Here is a 21,894-nt window from a genome sequence, read left to right on the forward strand (position 1 = left end):
CAGGACAGTCAGGGTTAACAGGCAGCCCCTGCCTCGCTGTGCCTGGATTTGCAGCTCACCTAGTGGGAGGTCTGTCCTTCATGCACAGCGATGGAGGAGCCCAGACTTGGGCCTGGTGACTATAGCCTGCTCTATCAGCGCGTACTTACTACAGTCGACTCAGGCTACGACGACAGTAGGCTGCCTCTGAACACACTTCAGCTTGACTTACAGGCCCTGAGAGCTAGTTTGCCCCAGACAGACCAAAGGTCCCTCCAGCCACTTTTTTAGGCCTCAGCTGCTGCTTCAGGAGGAGCCACATATACGCTTAAAACAAAACAAGCAACTCTGCAACACAACGAATTGGCTTTATTTCTGTATGCGTCCACATTTCAACATTTAGTGGTCCTGAACAGAGTGGGGAACGCAGCAGAGCCAGGAGGCCAGGCCCAGCGATCTGCAAATCATCTGCAAACGTGGTGATGCAGAGCTCTTCCCGGTCCCTGTAGAGGGTCTGAGGAGCCACAGCGAACCCAAGTCTGCAGGGTCAGGCTGCACATCAGACCCGGTGGGTGGCCAGGGTAACTCCAGAGCCCTGTTCAAACCTCTTCAATGTGTAAAAGCAAAGCAATTATGGGAAAAGGAACCAACTCAGAACCATGTGCACTGAGGCCTCTCCGCACGGCCTTTCTCTAGGCTAATCCACCAAGGACCCTGAGCGCTGGCCGATCTGAGTGGCCCTGGGACTGCTCTATTCACTTCTAGACCTGAGCTCAAAGCTCGAGGGCTGATGGTGGCAGCAGGGCCGAGGACCCGGCGCTCCCTTCCCAGGCTGGTGGCCAGTGAGTGTGGGCCGGAGCTAAGGGAGGGAGGCCAGGCTCTTCAACCTCATCTGATGGCTTCTGGCCACAGCAAGCATTGGGTGGTGATGGGCAACAAGGGCGTTGAGGAGGGGAAAGCAGCACCCCTGGATAACGGTGGGGAGACAGACGGGAAGCCCTGAATTCCTCACCCGCGGCCAATTTCAGAGGGAGGGGAGGGTTACAATCTAAGCTTTGGCCAAGGGCGGGAGTGGAGGAATGGGGAACCATGGCTTGGATGGGGCATCACTTAAGACTTAAGAAAGCAGGGGTACAGCCAAAGCACCCCAAGCCCAGCAGTAGTCAGTCCCACGGCTGCTACCTGAAGCCTTCCCATCTACTCTAAGGGCCACCACACAGCTGTGGCGGAGGGCGGGGCGGGCAAAGGCAGACCCAGGCCAAGTGTCAGCAGCAGGTGATTGTGTGACGGTCTGTTCACAGTTGCAGAGCTGTGCCCACCGCTCCCAAAGGAAACCGATTTCAACACCTTCTTGATCCCAGAAGTTCAACCAGGCAGAGAGCGGTTACACTCGACAGATGATGTTACACAGCACAACTTAGGTATTTCAAATGGACAAGAAGTTAGTATCAGAACAGTGTCTCAGGATGAAGTCTGAGTGGGGCTTCCTCCCCAGTACTTTGAGGTCTACAGATGTATCTAGAAAATTCACTACTGTGGAAAATGAAGACTCGGGTTGGATGGGGAGGGGAGGCCGGGCCTTGGTGACTAATTGCTGTAACACTGTCCTTCTGGTGGCTGCGGCAGCTTCATGTTCTCTTTTGACATCATCAGACGCCGCAGTTCCTGCAGGATGACTTTGATGCTGTGGGAGTTCTGCCACTTGGCCAGCACCGCCGTGGCTCTTGGATCCACCTGCAGAGGTGAAGGAACACATACATTACTGTGGACAGCAGCAAGCAGCCCCGCCCTCCCCAGGCCCATCTGCCGAGCCTCACCCATCACCCACAGGCTGTGCCAAGCTGCCCTCCTGCAGACACTCTGCCTCCCTTTTCTGGGTCTCTGCACAGAAAGCAGCAGAGCCTGTGGCACAGGGAGACTTGGACAAGCTTGGTCTATCCTGACCAACCAGCACCTGGCGCCCACGCCTGTCCTTTCTCTAGTATATACCCAGGGCGGGGCTGACAAAAACATGAGGGTTAGCAAGAGCAGCCATGGTGCCCAGGTCTCTCAGGTTACCAAGGGGTCGGTGGCTCCAACACAGTAACACATAGGACAAGTGGCAGGAAAGCTCATCTCTGCTTCCCTGGCCCATCTTCTGAAGACTCCAAGGACAGGCTAGGCACAGGTCTCCAAGCCTCTAGCAAGCAAGACATTGACTGAGGAGTTACAGCTGGGTGTGGCCTGCCAGTGTAAGGCTGGAGCTCTAAGAATGGCCCAAGTTGGCAACAGTACTGCAACTCTGACCTCTCAAGGCCCTGGACAATGTTAATGCAAGGGACTCAGACAGAGGACTGCCATCGTAGAGGTCGGCCTAGGCTGCATAGCGAGTTCTAGGTCAGACAGGGTTATAGCAAACAGTATTAAAACTATCACACGGCAGTGGGCAGGACACAGGAGGCAAAGATGTGGGACCGGTTTTGCCTCCGCCTCAGTTTCCCAACTCCACCTCATGGTGTCATGAACACCGAGCAAACACTGTTATCGCAGTGACAGCACAGAGCTCCTGCAGTGACAAGACACAATGGAAGCAGCCCTGCCCAATGCTGCAGACACACCATGATAATCTGCAGGAGAGGCAGGAAGAGCACAGGCAACACCACCACACGTGCCCGCCTGCCCACCCGCCCCCACCCCCTGGGGCAGCAGGCGGCCAGGGTGGGACGTACCACTCCATTCGAACTGCTCACGCCACTCATATTGACTCTCGTTACAAATCTTACAGACGGAGGTGCTTCTGGGTACTTAGGCCCACATTCTATTTTAAGGCTGTATATTCGGTTTTCATATATTGTCTGGAAAAAAGGAGTACAGAGGTGAGTTACAAAAACCTAAAAGAAGTACAACTTCCAACAACTTAGAGACACTGTTGCCCCAGACCATCTGCTATGGTTGCCTCAGAGAAATAAGCAAAGGGCAGACATACGAGGGCGCCAGGGCGCGTGTCAGCTGGCTCGACCTGAGGCACATGCCATCTGCCCTCAGAACCTTCCGCACCAGGTGAGTGAAGCAGGGGCCATGCGGCCCCGTCAGGGACAGCATCGAGTCTGAGATGTCAACTGTATCTGGGCGTGGTGGTACAGACCTGTAACCCCAAGAGTTCAAGATCATAGTGACATATGTCCACAGGAACACAGTGACGTGAGCCTTAGGAGTCTGCAGTATATATCTTCCTATCTCGCTGTGGGGACACCCAGTGGGTAAGGGGCTGGTCATAAAAGCCTGTCAGGGCAGGAGGAAGACCACAAGAGGCATCTGCTGACCACTACCTACAGTTAAGAGGCCCACCATCCTTCATTGAGAACACAGGAGAGGCCGGGAAGTGGTGGTGCACACCTTTAATCCCAGCACTCGGGAGGCAGAGGCAGAAGCAGGTGGATTTCTGAGTCTGAGGCCAGCCTGGTCTACAATGTGAGTTCCAGGACCATCAGGGCTACACAGAGAAACCCTCGTCTCGAAAAAACTAAACTAAACTAAACTAAACTAAACTAAACTAAACTAAACTAAACCAAACCAAAAAAAAAAAAAAAAAAGAACACAGGAGAGCCGAGGCCCATGTTTGGCACCCTGGCCTGTAATGTCCACAGGAAGCCATGCCTGGCCCCAGCCCCGTCATGCAAGGAACACCCACCTCAACTGGAGCCACCACACAGCCCCGAAAACCTGGCTCAAACAGCAAGTAGCCCCCCCTGTGACCGTGTCTAAAGGCAGCCCTGCAGAGACCTCCTGCATGAGCTGAGCCCGGGCCAGGGCCAGGACCACCGGTCTCCAGCAGGCAGGCGGCAGCACCCTCCCCTCAGGAGTCTTGCATACAAGGCTGCTGTGCCTGTGCAAACAGCGACACCTACTGGTCTCACGGTCTTTTTTAAAACCCTGAACACAGCCTAAGTATCTATCCCCTTATCAGGTTCAGGTCACCACCCACAGCACACCTAAGCAAAGCATTCTCAAGCCAAGATAAGCCAGTGCTTAAAGAGGCTCTCCCCACACCCAAGCTCTCCTCCCGCCCCTCTGAGCGCCACCCGCCCACCATCTATGCAGCGAGCTCAACAGAACTCGGTGAAGGGGTTGGGGGCTGTGGGGAAGAGTGCTGCTCACGGCTTGTGTGTTCACATCTCAGGAGGGCTCCCCAAGCAGGACCAGCTCCTCAGCCCCCAGCACAGGTCCATAATGACCTACAACCCGCAGGAGCACCCGGGAGCACCGGGGAGCAAGAAGCTAAGGCAAGGCTGCCAAAGCCCACTGTCCCAGGTAAGAGCTCTACCGTGAGGCCTACCTCACAGAGGGAGCGAGCGAGCGAGCGGTCTGGGGAGCAGCTGAGTGCACTGGCTGTTCTAAGCCACCTCTAACCCCAATCCCAGGGGATGTGGTCCCCGGTGGGCAGCAGGCACGCCTACGGAACACAAACAATGTGTGCAGGCCAGGTGCCACATACACAGAACACGGGCCCCAGCTCAGCAAGCCAGCACTGGGGGGCGGGGTGGTGGTGGTGGCTCGGGGACAGAGCATCTGCTGTGTGTGCAGGAGGCCAGGCCCTAGCCTCACCACAGCACAATACCCCAAACCAACACACATACACGCCTCCCTTGCATGCAGCACAAAACCCGAAGGGAACTCTGGCCCAGCGGTACAGGCCTGGAACTGAGGCTCAGCTGGTGAGGTAAGATACTGGAGTTTAAGCCCTGCCAGGGCTCTGCTACACAGCACTTGCCTGGCGTGCAGGGGCCCTAATACACGCCGAGTCCCTTGGGTGCTTGTTAGATGCTCTGTCAAGGGCCAGTGAGCTGATTCAGCAGGTAAAGACCCTTGGCCCACCTAAGCTCAATCCCTGGACCCACAGGGTGGGAAGGAGACCAGACGCCTCAGGGTTCTCACCTCCACAGGCACGCTGCAGTACACGCGCACACATTCTATGTATGTATACACGAGTAAGTAAATGTGAGCACTTTGCTTATGTGTGTCAGTTTGTTTGTGCACACACGTCCAGAGGCCAGAAGAGGACCTAGAGCTGGAACTGCAGGCAGCAGCAGGGGCAGCAGCCAGCATGGGTTCTGGGGATGGAACTCTGGTTGTCTAGAGCAGCGAGCACCTCTCCAGCCTCTCAATAAAGGGAACATGTGTGTGTGTGTGGTGTGTGTGTGTGTGTGGTGTGTGTGTACATGTGCGTGTATCTCAAAAAATCAAGGTTTGGGGACCACACAGGTGGCTTAGCCGTTGGAAGCTCACGCTGTTCTTGCTCAGGACCCAGTTGGGGCCTAGTGCCCCAGTCAGATCACGGGCTCCTGGGAGCACAGCTACAAGGAAATCAAACACCTGGATACCAGCAGATGCAGGCACACAGCAGACACATAGAAGGAAAACAACAACAGCCAACAGACACAGCCCAGTGGTAAAGCACCTGCCGACTGTCATGTCCAAAGCTCCAGGTCCCAGCACTGGGGAGCAAGAGGGCTCAAAGTTTAAGGCCACCCTGGTCTACAAGGCAAGATCTTCTTCTTCTTCTTCTTTTTTTTTTTTGAGACAAGGTTTCCCTGTCCTGGAACTCTCTCTGTAGACCAGGCTGGCTTCAAATTCACAGAGATCTAAGCACTGGGATTAAAGGCCCCACCCATGCCCAGCTTCCTCTTCTGTTTTTGAGACAAGATTTGGATATGTAGCCCTACCCTCCAACCAATAGTGATCCTCCTGTCTCAACTTCCCAAGAGCTGGGATTAGGTCTGAGCAACCACTGACTTAAAAGATGGGCTGGTCTGCTTGGAGTACGTTTCAGCGGCATGACACACTGTTTGCCAAGCAGGCATCTGAGAGGTCCTAAGGTAGGGCCTAACCACTAGGCTGCACTGCAAGTCCGTACAATAGACACATGGAACGTAGCTGGTGACCTACACCCCTCTAGGAAAGGGTCAGACCCAGTTCAGGGCAATCCAAGCAATCTTTGTTAGAGAAAGGGTCTTTGTGTGTAGTCCAAGATGCCTTGAGCCTGCAGCAATCCTCCTGCCTCACCTTCTCAGTTTGTAGGTATGTTCTGTAGCATACCTTGCCCAAACATTTAGGTAGAACATTTTCAACAGCATTTACAAGCTGTTTTATATTTCTGTCCATCCGTCTATCCTTCTGTCCATCAGTCCTGTTGCTTTGCTCACATATGTGCGCCTCACGTGTGTCCTGGAGTTATGGACAGTTGTGAGCCTTCACATACATGGCTGGGTGCTAGGGACGGAACTTCAGGCCTCTGTTATTCAAGCAAGAATAACAAGTGCTCTTCACCACTGAGCTGTCTTCAGCCCATCTGTCTCTTCTTGAGACAGAGTCTCAAGGATACATACCGGCCCAAAATTCCCTATGTGGCAAAAGATCACCTTGACTGACTGACTGGTCGGTCCTTCTGCCTCCACCACCACATGCTGTGACGTGGGCAACTGTGGCCATAGCAAGTTCTTGTTTGGTTCTCCCAAGAGCCCTCAGCACACAGCCTGGCAGCACATGGCTTGTGCTGCACAAGGCCCACAGCCTCTACACCCTCCCTACCCCCCCAGCTACCCACAGGTGCTCTAAGGAGAACATCTCTCTAGAGGCTGGATCCTTAGGAAGGAGAGGGTCTGCAGAGCCATCTACATGTATGTCCTGAGTACTCTACAGAGACTCAGCACGCCGCTGTCACAGGGATGGAGGAAATGGGGAACATGCGTTAACTCTTGCACCTTGCATCAGAGTTGCAAAGATGACTTAGGAAGCAGGAGTAAAGTGCAAGGCTGCTCAATGACCCTCTAAGGTGAATGCTACGGAGTCGGAGGCAGGTGTCTGCCCTCCGAGTTCCACTGTTTGGCCTTGCTGTTACTAAAAGAGAAGGAAGCTGTCACTTAAGGCACAAGACACTGACTGGACAGGTCTAGCCACACTCAGGCTCATCTCCAGGAGTGTCCCTTGTTAGGGTCTCTCCTTCCAGTAGGCTCTCCTGTACCTAGTCGCAAACTCCCTAGCACTTTAGTGTTGACCAATAAACACTCAACCTCTCAAGAGCCAGTGACCGGCGGGCAGGGAGGAGCACAGGCCAGGCAAACAAATCAAGTTCTGTGACCCTGGGCAGGTGACTTCACCAGGGTCAGTTTCCCCACCTGTGACCTGGAATGTGGTTATGCAGGAGGATGTGACAATGACCTTGAGGGCACTGGGTGGATTCTGGAGGGCTAACCGTGCCCCTCCCCCCAGCGCTGGCCAGGACCTCACTTAGCAGAGTGCAGAGGCTTGCTTGCTCTTCTGTGGCCCTGGGTTCATACCTCTGGACCCAGCAGAGCTGGCGGTGACAGCAGGCTTGAACCTGCGCTGAGCGACAGGCAGGACACAAAGCTGGGGAGGTGGCTGCTGCCCAAGGGCTCATTTTGTCCTGAGCTCAGCTGGGGGACTGCAGCTCAAAGGCTGCGTCTACACTGTCATGTGAGTCCATCCTACTGGCTATACAGAGCTCGCTCACCAAAGAGGATTAAACCACTGCACCAGAAGGGCTCAAGTGTATAAACTGAAATTGGTCAGAGAAAAAACAGCACACTTGAGGAAACACCATGGGTGAGTGTTTGCCGACGAGGCTACCACTGCTTTACAGAAAGGCACAGTGAGCTAACACAGTGACAGTCACAGCCAGAGCATGGCGCTTACTCGTGGAGGCCCAATTATCATGCCTGTCCATCTGGTGAGTGTCATGTCCTCGTCGTCCTCCAGGCCCCAGCTGACTGTGCCATCACCAACTCCTTTCTGGCCTTCTTCCAACTCTTCCAACAGTCGGAAATTCCGTGGGACTTTTACTCCTAAAACAAATGGAAAGAAATTCAAGATTCCAGCAAATCCAGGGAGAGTTGTGAGCTCAGAGAGCTCGTGGCTAGTGCATGGAAGACAGGATGCACACAGCTGCCAGGGGCTGCCTCGTACACCGAGCCCTGGGGAGCCAGAGCGGTGCTCGCCCACCCCAGCCTCTCGCCCTGTCTAGCTGTTGCTTCCTTTAGGCACTGGCTGAGAGGAATGGTAACTGCAGCCTGGGACCCAGCACTTCCTCTCACACAATTGTGGTACAGCACATTTTGGAGGCTGCAGAGACATGGGGATGCTCCTGGCTGGGATGGCCTTAGAGATACAAGCATTGTATCTCATGAAATGCTGTCCCCACAAGTAGCTGTCAGCTACTTGAGCACCGAGCCTCATCTGGACAGACTCAGGTTCAGTCCAGAGCACAGTGCGGAGAGGACCCTGTCCTGGAATGTCCTGGGCTTCCTGAGGTGCAGGGCGCACAGCCCACTTACACCATCACAGCAGCCACGCCCAGTCCCTGGGCGGCAGGCAAGGAGCAGGCCTGTGTTCCTTGAGCCCCCATGGGATAAACAAAAGCACATGAACTGGATAAGACGGGGGTTGGGGGCTAACAGGTCTCGGCGGGGGGCCTGAAGAAAACGTGAGGCCAAGGCACAGAGGAGGGGTGGCTCAGGGGACAGCAGGTCTCCAGGACTGACATGTCTTAGTGCCGAGGAACAGTGTGCAGATGCCTACTCGGCAGAGGAACTGGGAAACACAGGGCAGCAGAAAAGGCCTCTGACAGCACAGAGGACCACAGGAGACCAGCAGAGTTCTGAGTGACACCAAGTGCTGTGAGGGACACTGAAAAGGACCAGTGGCCACGTGGTGGGCAGGGAGTGCGTGGAGCCAGGCCCTGGCCCCAGCAGACAGGGTTCTGTCAGGTGGCCTGTGAGAGAGAGGGGCCAACTCCAGCACAGGATTGGTGTATTTGGGACAGACTTGCTCATGGGATATGAGTGACTTGAGCAGTGGAGTGCTACAGCTCCTGTCATGACTGACACCCCGAAACGGCTCAATAATTACGGGCACTGGCTGGTCTTCCAGAGGACTCGGGAGGCTTCAATTGCCAGCGCTCACATGACAGCTCACAGCTGTCTGTTACCCCAGTTCCAGGGGATCTAACGCCTTCACACAGATATACATGCGGGCAAAACACCAATGCACACAACATAAAAATAACTTTAAAAAAAGAAGTGTCTCCCAGGACTAGGAAGCAGCACCGGGTCCAGCAGCTGGTCTCACCTTCCCCTGTGCAGGGGCAGGAGCAGCAACTTTGTTCCTGCTGGGGTGCAGCTCAGTGGTCCAGCACGTGCCTGGCATCCCCTGCCCCAGCTAGCTTCTATTTCCAGCATCACATAATTTATTTAGGACAAATAACATCATCTTAACTCCTATTCACAGTAATGGTAAAGCTCCTTTTTAAAAAACCGTGTTTGAAACGGTGCGTGTGTATGTGTGTGTGTGTGTGTGTGTGAGTGGTGGCACACGCCTTTCATCCCAGCACTTGGGAGGCAGAGGCAGGAGGATTTCTGAGTTCGAGGCCAGCCTGGTCTACAGAGCAAGTTCCAGGACAGCCAGGGCTACACAGAGAAACCCTGTCTCAAAAAAAAAACATCAAAAAACAAAAAAACAAACAAAAAAAGAGTTGCATACACGTGTACATGCATGTCCTCAGGAGCTGCCCACCTGGTTTTCTCAGTGGCTGGTAGTCACTGACAGACTGTGAAGGCTGGGCAGTGAACCCCAGGAATCCTGTCCCCACCTCCAAACACTGAAGTCACATGCACCACCATGTCTGCCTGTCTAGCTCCCACTTGGGGGTTGAGGCTCAGAGCCCGCCCCGCAGTCTTACAAGTTCTTAGCACCAGAGCCACCCAAGACAAGTGCACAAGCAAAAGAGCTAAACTGAAAACACTAAATAACAGCAAATGTGGTCACTGGGGAAAAGAGCAGCAGAACCATAGGGCACACTTGATTCACTGCCTCGGAAGCATTGGCACTGGCCACACCCGCAGAGCCAGCTGCATTGTTGGGCTATATGAGGTGCCGTCCTTCAGTAGACACAAGGTTTGGACATCACAGGCAAGAGGCAAACAACACAATTACTTTGCTCAGAGTTAAATAAAAAATGAGGGGCTGGGGGCTTGGGGGGCCTGGGAGCTAGCTCAATGGCAAGAGCACCTGCTCTGCAAGCATCAGGATCTGAGTTCAAATCCCGCACAGGCACGTAGAAGACAGGGATAGGAGTGTGCTATGCCCACGACCCAGCACTCAACAATCAGGGAGCTGCTGGTTCAGTGAGACTGAGTCTCAAGGCAGCAAGGAGAAACCATTGTATGCTCTGGCTCCACGTTCCTGCACCCAGTGTGCATGCTGGCACACGTAAGTGTGTGTGTGTAAGTGTGCACACAGGGTTAAACCTAATTCCTATTAGGGACAGATCTCATGATGTTTTCTGAGGCTAACCTCAAACTCAAAGAGGTCCACTTGTCTCTGTTTCCCAAGTGCTGGGAATGAGTCAGGAGCCGGTGACTCCCGCCTTCAATCCCAGCACCCAGGAGGCAAGGCAGGGGAGCTGAGAGTCAGGGCTGGGTGATTCCTTCTTCCTTCTCGCCTTATCCAGACCTGTCATCTTCCTCCTGTCTCAGCCACATGTGTGTGTGTGTGTGCACGCGCGCGCACCGCTCAGGCTTTGCACTTCCCGCTCTCTGTAGACTTTCTTTAGCCCTAAGAGAGACTCCTTCACCTTTCCTGGGGACTCATTTCTGACGCTGGACCTCAGCAATCTGCTATTTTCTCCAGCCAGGCTGGGGACAGTGAGCGGGCTCAGCATGGAGAGGTGTCTGTCTGTCTGTCTGCCAGCAGGAGCCCTTGTCCCGGAAGCTGGGTGGTGGAAGGGGACTGACTCACACACATTTCCCTGACTTCCACATGATGGCATGTATGTCTACACACATATCACATGCACACCAACAGCCCTGAGTATTTTCCCCCCCAGACTGGGTCCACAATAGGTGGTGGGTAGGTGTCAGGAGGGAGAAGGAGGGGAGGGGGACAGGGAAGGGAGGGGGAGGATTAGAAATTGAATCCAGGGTGCCTGTGCCCACTGAGCAGGCCCCAGTCTGCTTACAGTAGTCTTGCCATGAGCTGAGCACTTTCCTCACCTTGGTCCAGCAGAGGTCACAATACTCTTGCCCTCTACAGAGGGAGTGAGCCTGGAAAGCTGTGTGACGTGTGGCACATGCCACCGTGGTATAGCACCTCCCTTCCAGTACCGGACAGAGCAAAGCAGGCCTCTCCCACACACCCTCTCCAGCTCAGCAGTCACAGCCCTAAAGGCTGTCCCCACAGGAGACTCAACTTGAGCCCTCCCCTGGCCATTCAAGGCAGGACATGCTGCACCCCAGTTCCTGGCCAGATAGCATGTTCCTGGTCAGTTCCATGCTCCTGCCTTCAAACTCAACCTGGCCTCTGAACCGTTTCCTTCAGCTCTTGACCCCACTACTCAAGTGCTTCCTCTGAGCCACAGCTCACACTAAGCCAACTTCAATGTCCACGCCAACACCCTTCCTCCCAGACACCTGCCCACAGGCCTCAGGCGCCCAGAACATATCCATCAGAACCTGCTGCATTCCTCCCCAAACAACACAGTCACTCCTGATCGTGGGATGTGGCACCATCTCAGTCGGTAATCTCTCCTTGCAGCTCTGTGCGGGTTTCTTGCCCCACCCATCTCGCTGGTGACCCTGCCACCTCTGCCTCTTGCTCTGACTCACCCTGGCTGTTCTCCAAGGACCAGCTTTTATATGTGATCAGGACACCATCCCTTCCCTTAAGGACACCACCAGCCTCTCAGCACATCCAGGTCTCACTCCATGGAGCCTTCCTCACGACTGGCCAGCACCACGCAGGCGCTCTTCAGACTTCCTGGGCGGCTTGTCTTCCTTCAGCCTTTGTGGTCTTTTAGGGCATGACCAGCTGGCAAGTTTCTAGCTCCTTCCCTCCCAACCTCCACTCCTCCTCTTGCCTCGTGCTCAGCTCCTGTAAGCGGACCAGACACTCTGCGCACGCATGTCTGGCCTCACATCTGAGCACGCTCCGTGAGTGCGCAGGCCCATTGCCCTGCCCACCACCTTCTCCAGACGGTACTTGATGTGTGCTGATAAACCCTGTCTCACAAGACTCTGACAGATTTCTGAGAACATACCCAGGAAACACTTAGGCGAGTCACTAAAAGGGAGCCTAGTTATTATATTATTGGGGTGTGTGTGTGAGTGTGTGTGTGTGTGTGAAGACTGAGTCTCATCTAGCCCAGGCTGGCCGTGAGCTAGCTATATAACCCAGGGGTACCCTCAGTTCACTGGCCTCTCCTCCAAAGTCCTAACATTATAGGTGTGCCCGCTAAGGTTGGTTTGAGAATCTTATCAGGATGCTTGGTGAGGATTTAAAATGTAGGCTGAGTTCCCATGACATGCTAACGAAATGAGCCAGACTGGCCAGTGCTCTGCCTGCAGAGGCCAGCGGGGCCTGCAGCCCTGCACCCTGCCCCAGCAGGCCTGCACCCTGCCCCAGCAGCCCTGCCCCACCTGCTTTCTCTGTCTGTTTCCTACCATCTCACTCCTTTCAGACAGAGCTGACTCATTCCACCTGCCCTCAGCACACACGCAACTGAACGAACAGCAGAATCTTCTGGTCATCTTCGAACCCTAGGTTGACTAGGACCAAAACACTGGAGCACATCAGATAACATCTGAGGTTGTGAGTGTTTAGATTTATTTTGTGTGGAGGTCAGAGGACAACCTTGTAAGCACAATTCTCCCTCCTTTCACACAGTCTGAGGGATCAAACCTACTTCCTCAGCTTTACCCAGCAGAAGCCTGCATCAGGAGCCTCCTCCCTGGTCCAAGTTCAGGGTTTTGTCTTTCAGTTACATTTCTTAGTTTGTGTGCACCACGGTGTACTTGAGGTCAGAAGACAACGGCAAGGAGTCAGTTCCCTTCTACCATCATGCAGATCGTGGGGACTGAATTCAGGTCACTAGGCTCTGGGGCAGACCCTCCATCTACTCAAGTCCTCTTAGGGGCATTCTTTTTGTTTTGATGATGTAAAATTCGGTAGCTTTTACAAGTTACTATGTTTTACTTATTTTGTGATGTGCTGGTGCCACAGCAGGTCCATGGCCCTCAGAAGAATTGGTTCTCTCCATGACCTGGGTCCTGGGTCAGTTTTTGCATGAGAGCCCTTCCCCAGCAATCCATTCCCAGTCCCCAGCCTTATTTTAATTTCTGAGACAGGATCTGGAACCTGCTATATAGATCAAGCTGGCTTTGAACTCCAACCTACCTGCTCCTGCTGTCCTAGTACTGGGACTCTGGTAAGCCAGCACACCTGGCTTGGTGCCCCCGCCCCCTGAGACAGGGTTTCTGTGTAGCCCTGGCTGTCCTGGAACTCACTCTGTGGACCAGGCTAGCCTCGAACTCAGAGATCCACCTGCCTCTGCCTCCAGAGTGCTGGGATTAAAGGCATACGCTGCCAGATGATTCCAACAGCCCTTCCCCATCCCTCCTCCCCCAAAAAAGTAGGAATCTGGGGGAAACAATGTTTTTTGGGGAGACCATGTTGGGGATTGCCCAGGGCATGGTATGTACCAGGCAAATGCCCTACCACTGAAGCTCTTTGAAACAGTATCTCACTAACACGTACAGGGTGGCCTTGTGTTGCCTCTATACTTGAGTGAGGCTTCTGTATCCGATCGTCCTGCCTTTGCTTCTCCAGCAGCCGACTGTCCACAGGCCAGATCCACTTGCTTATTCTGTCTTATAAACTAGGGTGAACTGGTTCCTCACCAACCCTCACAAGAGAAAAGACTCTGTTCTGTGCTGGGCCAGAGCCCAGAGCCTCTCCAAGCAAGCCCTGCGCCCAGAGGGCAGGACCCACCTCTAGAAAGGGCACCTCAGAGTAACTCAGAGTGTGCTCTACCAGGGTTCTTGAACTTGGAAACTGTAAGGAAGCTACTGCTATACAGTCTACAAAGTCCCGAAACCTGTGGCCTAAGGTACCTCAGGGCGAGAATTCAAACCTGAGAAGGAGCTCACAATGAGACAGACACTCAGATGCAGCACGAAGTGAAATCCAGGGGCTGCCTAGCCTGACTCCCTGAGTTCTACCCAAGAACCCTTGCAGCAGGAGATTCGCTACATTCAAGTTCTGACCCAGCCCTATGATGTGGTACATGCAAGCACACTCACACAGACTAAATGAATGTAGTAAAAAAATAAAACAGAAAACAATGAAATGCAGGTGTCAGTGCGATGGCAGAGGGTCAAAGCACCCATCACCAAGCCTGCCACCAAGCAGCTCCATCTCTGCTACCCACACAGTGGGTAGGAACCAACACCCAGCCCACTGTCGCCCTCTGACCTCCACAAGCATGCCGAAGCCCATGCCAACCTCCTAAGAGAGAAGCAGAGTGCAGGTTGACAGTGTCACATGGGAAGCATCCACACAGTTATGTGAAGCCCAGAGCACGTTAAATCTGTGGGTAATGACTCTGGGGTATGATACACCTGCAGTCCCAGCCCACAGGAGGCCACTGAGATCAAGTCTAGCCAAGGCCACACAGCATGACTCTAAACAAAATGTCAGACAGGCAGAAGGGGGAGCTGGCTCACTGGGCGCCCTGCCTGCTGAGTAAGCATGGGGACAGGAACTCAGAAGCCAGATGCAACTGTGTGCCTGTAATCCTAGCATTTGGTAGGTAGAGAGAGGCAGGAGGACCAGGAGTTCTGTCATCATCTCTCTTACAAGTTAGAGGTCAGTCTAGGCTCATGAGATACAACCTCAAATACAACCAAACAAGCCAGCCAGGCAAGCCATACAGATCTGAGTGCAGACCAGTCAACACACACAGACCCTGTCTCAAAAACCAAACAAAATCCTGTGGTGGCATCTGAGAGGCAGGGACAGATGAGTCTGAGTTGGAGGTCTGCTAGAACTGCACAGTAAGACCCTGACTAAAAGTGGGAGCTCAGTTATGTAACTGCAGTTTTAAGAGGCTGAGGCAAGCCAGGCAGGGGTGACACACACCTGTAATCCCAGCACTTGGGAGGCAGAGGCAGGAAGATCTCTGAGTTCGAGACCAGCCTGGTCCACAGAATGAGTTCCAGGACAGCCAGGGCTACACAGAGAAACCCTGTCTCAAAAAAACAAAACAAACAAACAAACAAAAAAACAAAAAAAAGAGGCTGAAGCAGGGACTGGAGAGGTGGCTCAGACTGTTCTTCCAGAGGTCCTGAGTTCAATTCCCTGCAACTACATGGTGGCTCACAACCATCTGTAATGGGATCTGATGCCCTCTTCTGGTGTGTCTGAAGACAGCTACAGTGTACTCATATACATAAGATAAATAAATATTAAAAAAAAAAAAGAGAGAGACTGAGACAGGAGGATTGTCACAAGTTCCAGAACAGCCTGAACGGAAGAGTAAGACTTTGCCTCAAAAAACAAAGAAACAAACAACATCAGCCAGGTCTACCAGGACAGCCAAGACTACATTAAAATAAAAACAAACAATCTCAAAAAACCAAACACCAAAATAAATAAATAAATAAACAAACAAATAAACTAAACTGCGTGCGTGCGTGTGTGTGTTTGTATGTATGTATGTGTAGGGTGGCAGCTGTGTGTGTGTTTGTATGTATGTATGTGTAGGGTGGCAGCTGGAGCCCAGTTTCTGGTGGCAGACTTCTGGATCCTGAGAGCCCAGCGGCTGCTCAGGGAGCACCACAGCGGGCACTAGGCCGGGGGTGCTGCGCCAGCTCAGCAGGTGACAAGACCTAAAACGTGCCCTGGGATGCAGCGTTACTGAAATGGACAGTGGCAGATGACTTAGGATGACTTCCAGCCTGAGATGTCTCCCCTGGGGACTCAGGGATGAGAGGCTCCGAGGGCATCCCAGCAACGTGACAGGCCTCTCTGACTACCATAGGAGAAATGAGGGGCTCTAGAAGATTCCATGGATACCTGTTAATCTTTTTTTTTAAGGTTTATTTTATGTGTATAAATGTTTTGCCTGCTTGTATGTACGTGTACCATGTGTGTGCTTGGTGTCCTAAGAAGCTGGAGAGAAAGGTGGATCTCCACAGTTATAGGCAGTTGTGGGTCCTCTCCAAGAGCAGTCAGTGCTTTTAACCACTGAGCCATTTCTCCAGCTCCCATTCACCTGTCAATCTTTACAGCTCAGAGTGACAGGGCTTAGTGGCCAAGAGTGACCAAGAGTCCGGCCCAGGAAGGGGCGACTGAACCCTGTCCCTTCCTTCTGTGACAGTCCACTGTGAGTTCCACACCTCTGCAGCGACTGAACCCTGTCCCTTCCTTCTGTGACAGTCCCACTGTGAGTTCCACACCTCTGCATCACCTGTCAGACACACTGTCTCCTCTGCAGCCTAAGTCACACATCTGGCCAGAGAACTCATCACAGCAGCCCAATCTCTTCCCAAGAGGCACCTGCCTCACAGGCCCAGGGAGTGAGAGCATGGGCTCAAGTCAGCCTGCCCATCAGGTCAAGTCTTGGTGGGTTTTTTTTTTTTTTCAAGACAGGGTTTCTCTGTGTAGACCTGGCTGTCCTGGAATTCATTCTGTAGACCAGGCTGGCCTCGAACTCAGAAATCCACCTGCCTCTGCCTCCCAAGTGCTGGGATTACAGGCATGCGCCACCACCGCCCGGCCACGTCAAGTCTTGGAGCCAGCCTTGGGGTACACACCTGTATCCCAGGCTAGGCTACATAGTGAGCTCCTCTCACAAGAAGGCTTGTACACAGATGAGGACAAGGACCTCCTTACTCTATGTGACACACAGGTGTCCCCTACTCAGAATAAGGGCACAGAACCACTTCCTCAAACACAGAATTCATGGTGATACACAGCCCTAGCACCTGCAAGGCAGAGGCAGGTCTGAGTTTGAGGATAGCATGGTCTATGCAGTAAGTTCCAGGACAGCCTGGGTTACACACAGAGACCCTCATCCAACACACCACTCTAGGCATTCCTGCAGCCTTTCAGGATTATCCCAGGTTGTATTCGTTCGCTGTCACACGTTGTCAAACGTTGGTAGTTCCAACTCAGGACAGGAAAGCGAGGGAGGGAGAGAGGAAGGGAAGGCTGAGGTGATTTTGTTTTTCTTTTGATGCTGTGAACCAAACGGAGGGCTGGCTTGGCAAATACGCTCCATAAACTACATTCTCAGCCATTTAAAGTAGACTGAAGGGGCAAAAGCCCTATGAAAACACAACTGGAAATTTTCAGGGTCCATCTTCGTGTTTATTCATACGTGTGTACGACATGTGTGAGCATGTATCTGTGTGTATGACACGTGAGCATGAGCGCCTGACCCCTGAAGCCGGAGTTCGATGGAGACAGCTGTGAGCAGCCAGGTATGGGTACTGGGAGCAAAGCTCTGGTCCTCTGGAAGAGATAGCTTAACCGGTGAACCACCTTGTAGAGACCCTCACTTGGCAATTCTTTGGTTTTTCCTTTTTTTTGTTGTTGTTTTTTTTTTTTTTTTGGATTTGGTTTTTTTGAGACAGGGTTTCTCTGTATAGCCCTGGCTATCCTGGAACTCACTCTGTAGACCAGGCTGGCCTCGAACTCAGAAATCCACCTGCCTCTGCCTCCCAGAGTGCTGGGATTACAGGCGTGCGCCACCACCGCCCAGCTAATTCTTTGGTTTTTCAAGACAGGGTTTCCTTTGTAGCCCTGGCTGTCCTAGCATTCAGAGATCTGCCTGTCTCTGTCTCCCAAGTGCTGGGATAAAAGGCATGTGCCACCACTGCCAGGTGGCAAACCTGATAGAATGGAAGGTGGCAGCACATACCTACGATGCCAGCATTTGGGAGATGGAGGCAGCAGGATCAGAGGCGTGTCAAAGGTCATCCTCCACTCCACACCCAAGAGCAGTGTGGGCTACATCATATCCTGTCTTAAAACAACACAAAATAATATCAAAAAGAAAGAAATCCTACTTGCACCGGCTTGCCAGGCAGGCCCCACAGTGGGGCCTGGCTTCTGCTTCTCAGGCTGAGCACATCCAGAAGCGGCTACCCAGAAAGCAGGCCACGAAGGAGAAAAGGCACTTGGCTGTAAGGGACCCGAGCCATCTCAGTGAGACCTTTGGGAACTGGCCCACTCTGGGGCCTCCGTTCTCAGCTCCCATCCCCAGCTGTCCGGGAACACCCTTGAGTGGTAGGAAAGACCCAATCTCTACTGCCCAGATGGTGACATTTCTAGGAGCTGAATGTGTGCATGAGGCCACACCCCTGCGTGTATATTTACAGTGGCACCCTGCCAGGACTTGTCACTCTGGTACTTGGTAACTGTCAGCTCAGGGCACATAGCACTGTGAGCTGCTGGATAAGAGGAAGGACCTGGCAGCCAAGGGCCACTGTCTGACATCCTGCAGTCCTGGACACACAGGAGAGACGTCCCTTGAGCTGTAGACATCTTGAGTGGCTGCAGTGGGCTCATCTCAGCTCCTCTCTGAGACCTGTGCCAAAATGACAACAGCGACACTGAGGGAAGGTGGCAGCAGCAGTGACCACACCGCCTGAGCTCGGCCCTCACAGGGGCACCAAGGCTACACAGTGGTTTCCTGGCAACCAGGGCACAGATTAATGACCGGACTCAGTCTGAAGGTGGCCCGAGGCCTGAGCACACCTTCAGCATGAAGAGGGGCGCTAGGCACCAAGTTCAGCTAAGGTCCTATCTCCACTCTAACACTTCAGCCTCTTGATGCCTTGGGGCTCAAGTCAGAGCTTCCTCTCTTTAAGGCTTTCGTTCATTCATTCATTCATTCATTCATTCCTTCATCAATCACACACCGAATGCCTGTTCACACCAGGCATTTGTTCCATGGCTCCCCCCTGCACTCAGTAAAACCCACAGTCATCTCTCTCCATCTCTCTACTAAGGCCTTTCTGTTTGGGGGGCAGGTGGGGAGACCTGTGGAGGCCAGCAGGCAAACTGGAAGCTGGTTCTTTCCTTGACCCATGTGGGTCCTGGAGATCACACTCAGGGCCCTAGGCTCACCAAGGGCCTTCTGCCTGCTGGGCCACCTTGCCGCCCCATGGCCTTTAATCTCATCTTTCAACACCACAAGTTTCCCCAACACAGGGCCGTCGTCACAAGCCACAGGTCTCCCCCTTCCCACCACTGGTCTCAGTTCCAATGCTGGCCCTGAGAGAGGCTTGCCTCCTCTTCACCAGACTCATCACAGCACACAACTTCAGAGCGCTTCCTGCTTTTTGGAGCTGCTTTATTTCCATCCTGAATAGTCTTCTGTCTGGTTTGAATGAAACCTAAGGATAGTGCTACATCTACCTTGTCTGCTACTCGTAACAGGACACAACAGGCCCCAATAACCATCTGTGGTATAGAGAGAGGCTGAGGAGAGCCTGTTTCCTATACTATCTAAGCTGTACTAAGTGCACTTGCTTCTTTTTGTGGTGCTGGGGTGGGACCCAGGGCCTCCAGCTTGCTAGAAGAACGCTGGCACAGAGCCGCACCCCAGCCCGAGCGCTTCTGGATTCCGCACACAGCAGCTGCTGCTGCAGAGCTGCTGTTTTTATCTGCACTCCTGAGGCTCGGGCAGGGCCTCACAAGTTAGAAGTGGCTGTCAAACCGGATCGTGAGCAGACTTTAGTGGCAGTGCCACCCCAGTACTGGCTGCCTGGTCCTGCTCTGGAAGGTGCCCTGCATCCCATCCCAGCACAGCTGACTCAGACTTGGACTTTCCAAGTACCCATGGCCATGTGTTCGTTGGTGAATGGACTGACTTGGCCCTGCACCGTCTTCTCCAGGACACACCACGCACTGTCACGGCATGCAGCGCCTCTCCGCCTCTCACCCCCACAACATCTCTTGTGGCCTCGCAGCTCCAAAACACCAGTGCCCAGGCTGGTGGCCATCCTTACCCTTGGCTCACCTCCACCGACAGACTCCCGACGGTGCAGCTCCACTCTAGAAGGGAGCACCCAGTATCTCCTGAATCCTTCACTGGGAGAACAGATTCTCATGCCTTCCCAGACCCCAGGGGATCCCCTTCATTAAACCCTCTCTTCATCTTCTCTAGAATGCCAGATTCGACGCCCCAAATCAAGCGCAAGTTGTCGTCCTGAGGCAGCCCCTTCAGGTTTCCCCATATGGCCTTCTCTTCTAAAAGCATCCCCCTTTCCCTCTTGCTATCCTTCCATTTGATCCAAGGGTTCTCATTTCACTGTTCCTCTCCTACCCATCCAGATCATGGAGAGTTTCTGAGTTGAACCCACATATTTTCCCCAATTAACCGAAGGAATAGAAGGGGTGACAGGCACTTCCTCCATCCGCTCCGTGCAGGAAGAGGTTTTTCCTCTCTAGAAGAAGCATCTGCGGGACTGCACCCCATCCCATTCTCCCCACTGCAGGAGCCTTCCCAACGGCGACACGCCCCAACAGGACCCCCCCACACACACACACACGCACGCCAGGGCTTCCGAGGCACCTGCTCGTGCCCATCCAACGCGGCGCTCGGCTCCCAGCGCGCCTTCTGAAATCTATCCCTGGTCTCTGCAACCCAGGCCTGCTCCCACTGCAGAACGCCCTGGCTCAGCCCGTGCAGGTGCCCCGATTTCCCGGGGAAGCGACCACCATGATGCTCTCCCTCTCGCAGCCCCGACCCTAAACTGGCACGGGGCCCCGGCGGCCTCGCCTGCGGCCCGCGAGGCTCCGTCTCCTCCTGTGCTCCCTGGGGTTGCGCCCGCGTCCCCCCGCCAGGCATCTCTCGCTCCCAGTCGCTCGGGTCAGCTCCCAGCGGGACCTCGCCCGGGCATTCCCGAGCACACTCGGCCCTTCTGCCAGCCTCTCCCCCATCCCCCGCCCCCCGGAGGCACCGGAGCCTCCGGCTTGGCCGCACCGCCCACGGCCCGGCTGCCCCCGCCCGGGCTTCCGGCCGCCGCCTGATCGTCCCAGGCCGGGCCGCGCAGCCAAACGCAGCCGCAGGGACAGCGCGGAACCCCGGCCCGGCCTCCATGGCCTCCGCTAGACCCGGACCCAGTTCAGGCAGCTCGCGCCCGGTCTGCCAGCACGCCCGGCGCCCCCGCTCACCCGAGCCTGTGGTGGCTGCCATCTTGCGTCTCTGTCGCTCGAAGGCCGGCCCCTTCTTCACCCCCCTTGAGTTTTCTCCGGGTGCTAACGCGCAGGCGCAGGTGTAGGCGCAGCCGCAGACGGTGCCGCTGACGCCCGCCCGGGGTCGCAGGAGCCGGGCGGGAAGGGCTTTGCCCGAGTCTTCAGCAAGCGAGTATGAGGGCGGGGCAACCTGCAAGCCCCGCCCATCCCGGGCGCGGGGGAGGCGTGCAGGTGCTCAGGCGCCCGGGCCCCGGGGTGACCGCGCTCTTCCGGGAGAGCGGAAGGGGGAAGGGCGGATCCCCGAGTCTGTTCCCAGGCCGTTCCCGGTCCCCCTGCGTCCTCACCACGTAGTGAAAATGAAACCGCGAGAGATGAAGTTCAACTCAACTGTTAGGTAGCTGAGTCAGAATTTGAACCCAAGTCAGATGATCTTTGTTATGGGGTATCCGAAGAAAAATACACCGAAAAGGCCTGACTAAGTCAAATTGTGGGCCACTACCGTCTTGTTTCTGGCACTGTTGCTGCTCTGGGGCCTGAGGCATGTAGGGACAAGGTGTAGCTAGGGAGTTGAGAGCCTACCTTCATTTTGTTTGCTTGTTTGTTTAGGGTTTCTGTTTGAAACAAGCTCTCAACCCAGCTGACCTAGAACCACGATACAGAGGACGACCTTGACAGGCTGGTTCTTCTGCTTGCGGGGAGGTTGGGGGGGGTTGTGATTTAGAGTTCTTGGAGATGGAACCCCGGGGCATTGCGTCTTCTGTGCAAAGAGCCATATCCCTAGCCCTACATCTTTTCACTCTTATATTTGAGCATTCAGTCGTCCAGATATTTATTAAGCATCTATTATGTGGGAGGACTGTGCTAGGTCCCGGAGATGGC

The 21,894-nt window shown here is 54.1% G+C and overlaps 1 protein-coding gene across 2 annotated transcripts; it reads right to left on the minus strand.

The window, feature by feature from the left end:
• Positions 1–328: 328 nt before the first annotated feature.
• Ube2v1 (ubiquitin conjugating enzyme E2 V1) lies at positions 329–21,239 on the minus strand. 2 transcript variants are annotated; one of them, XM_052184358.1, is made up of 4 exons: positions 20,995–21,239; positions 7,672–7,820; positions 2,688–2,813; positions 329–1,713 (listed from the first exon to the last, which is right to left on the minus strand). In XM_052184358.1, exons 1-4 carry the CDS (start codon positions 21,014–21,016, stop codon positions 1,567–1,569), a joined length of 444 nt encoding a protein of 147 aa, XP_052040318.1. In that variant the 5' UTR covers positions 21,017–21,239; the 3' UTR covers positions 329–1,566. The 2 variants fall into 2 exon arrangements, with proteins under 2 accessions (XP_052040318.1, XP_052040316.1); XM_052184356.1 differs by lacking the exon at positions 20,995–21,239 and adding an exon at positions 18,282–18,396.
• Positions 21,240–21,894: the final 655 nt, after the last annotated feature.

This window comes from Apodemus sylvaticus, chromosome 5, assembly GCF_947179515.1.
Source record: "Apodemus sylvaticus chromosome 5, mApoSyl1.1, whole genome shotgun sequence".
Taxonomy (NCBI): domain Eukaryota; kingdom Metazoa; phylum Chordata; class Mammalia; order Rodentia; family Muridae; genus Apodemus; species Apodemus sylvaticus.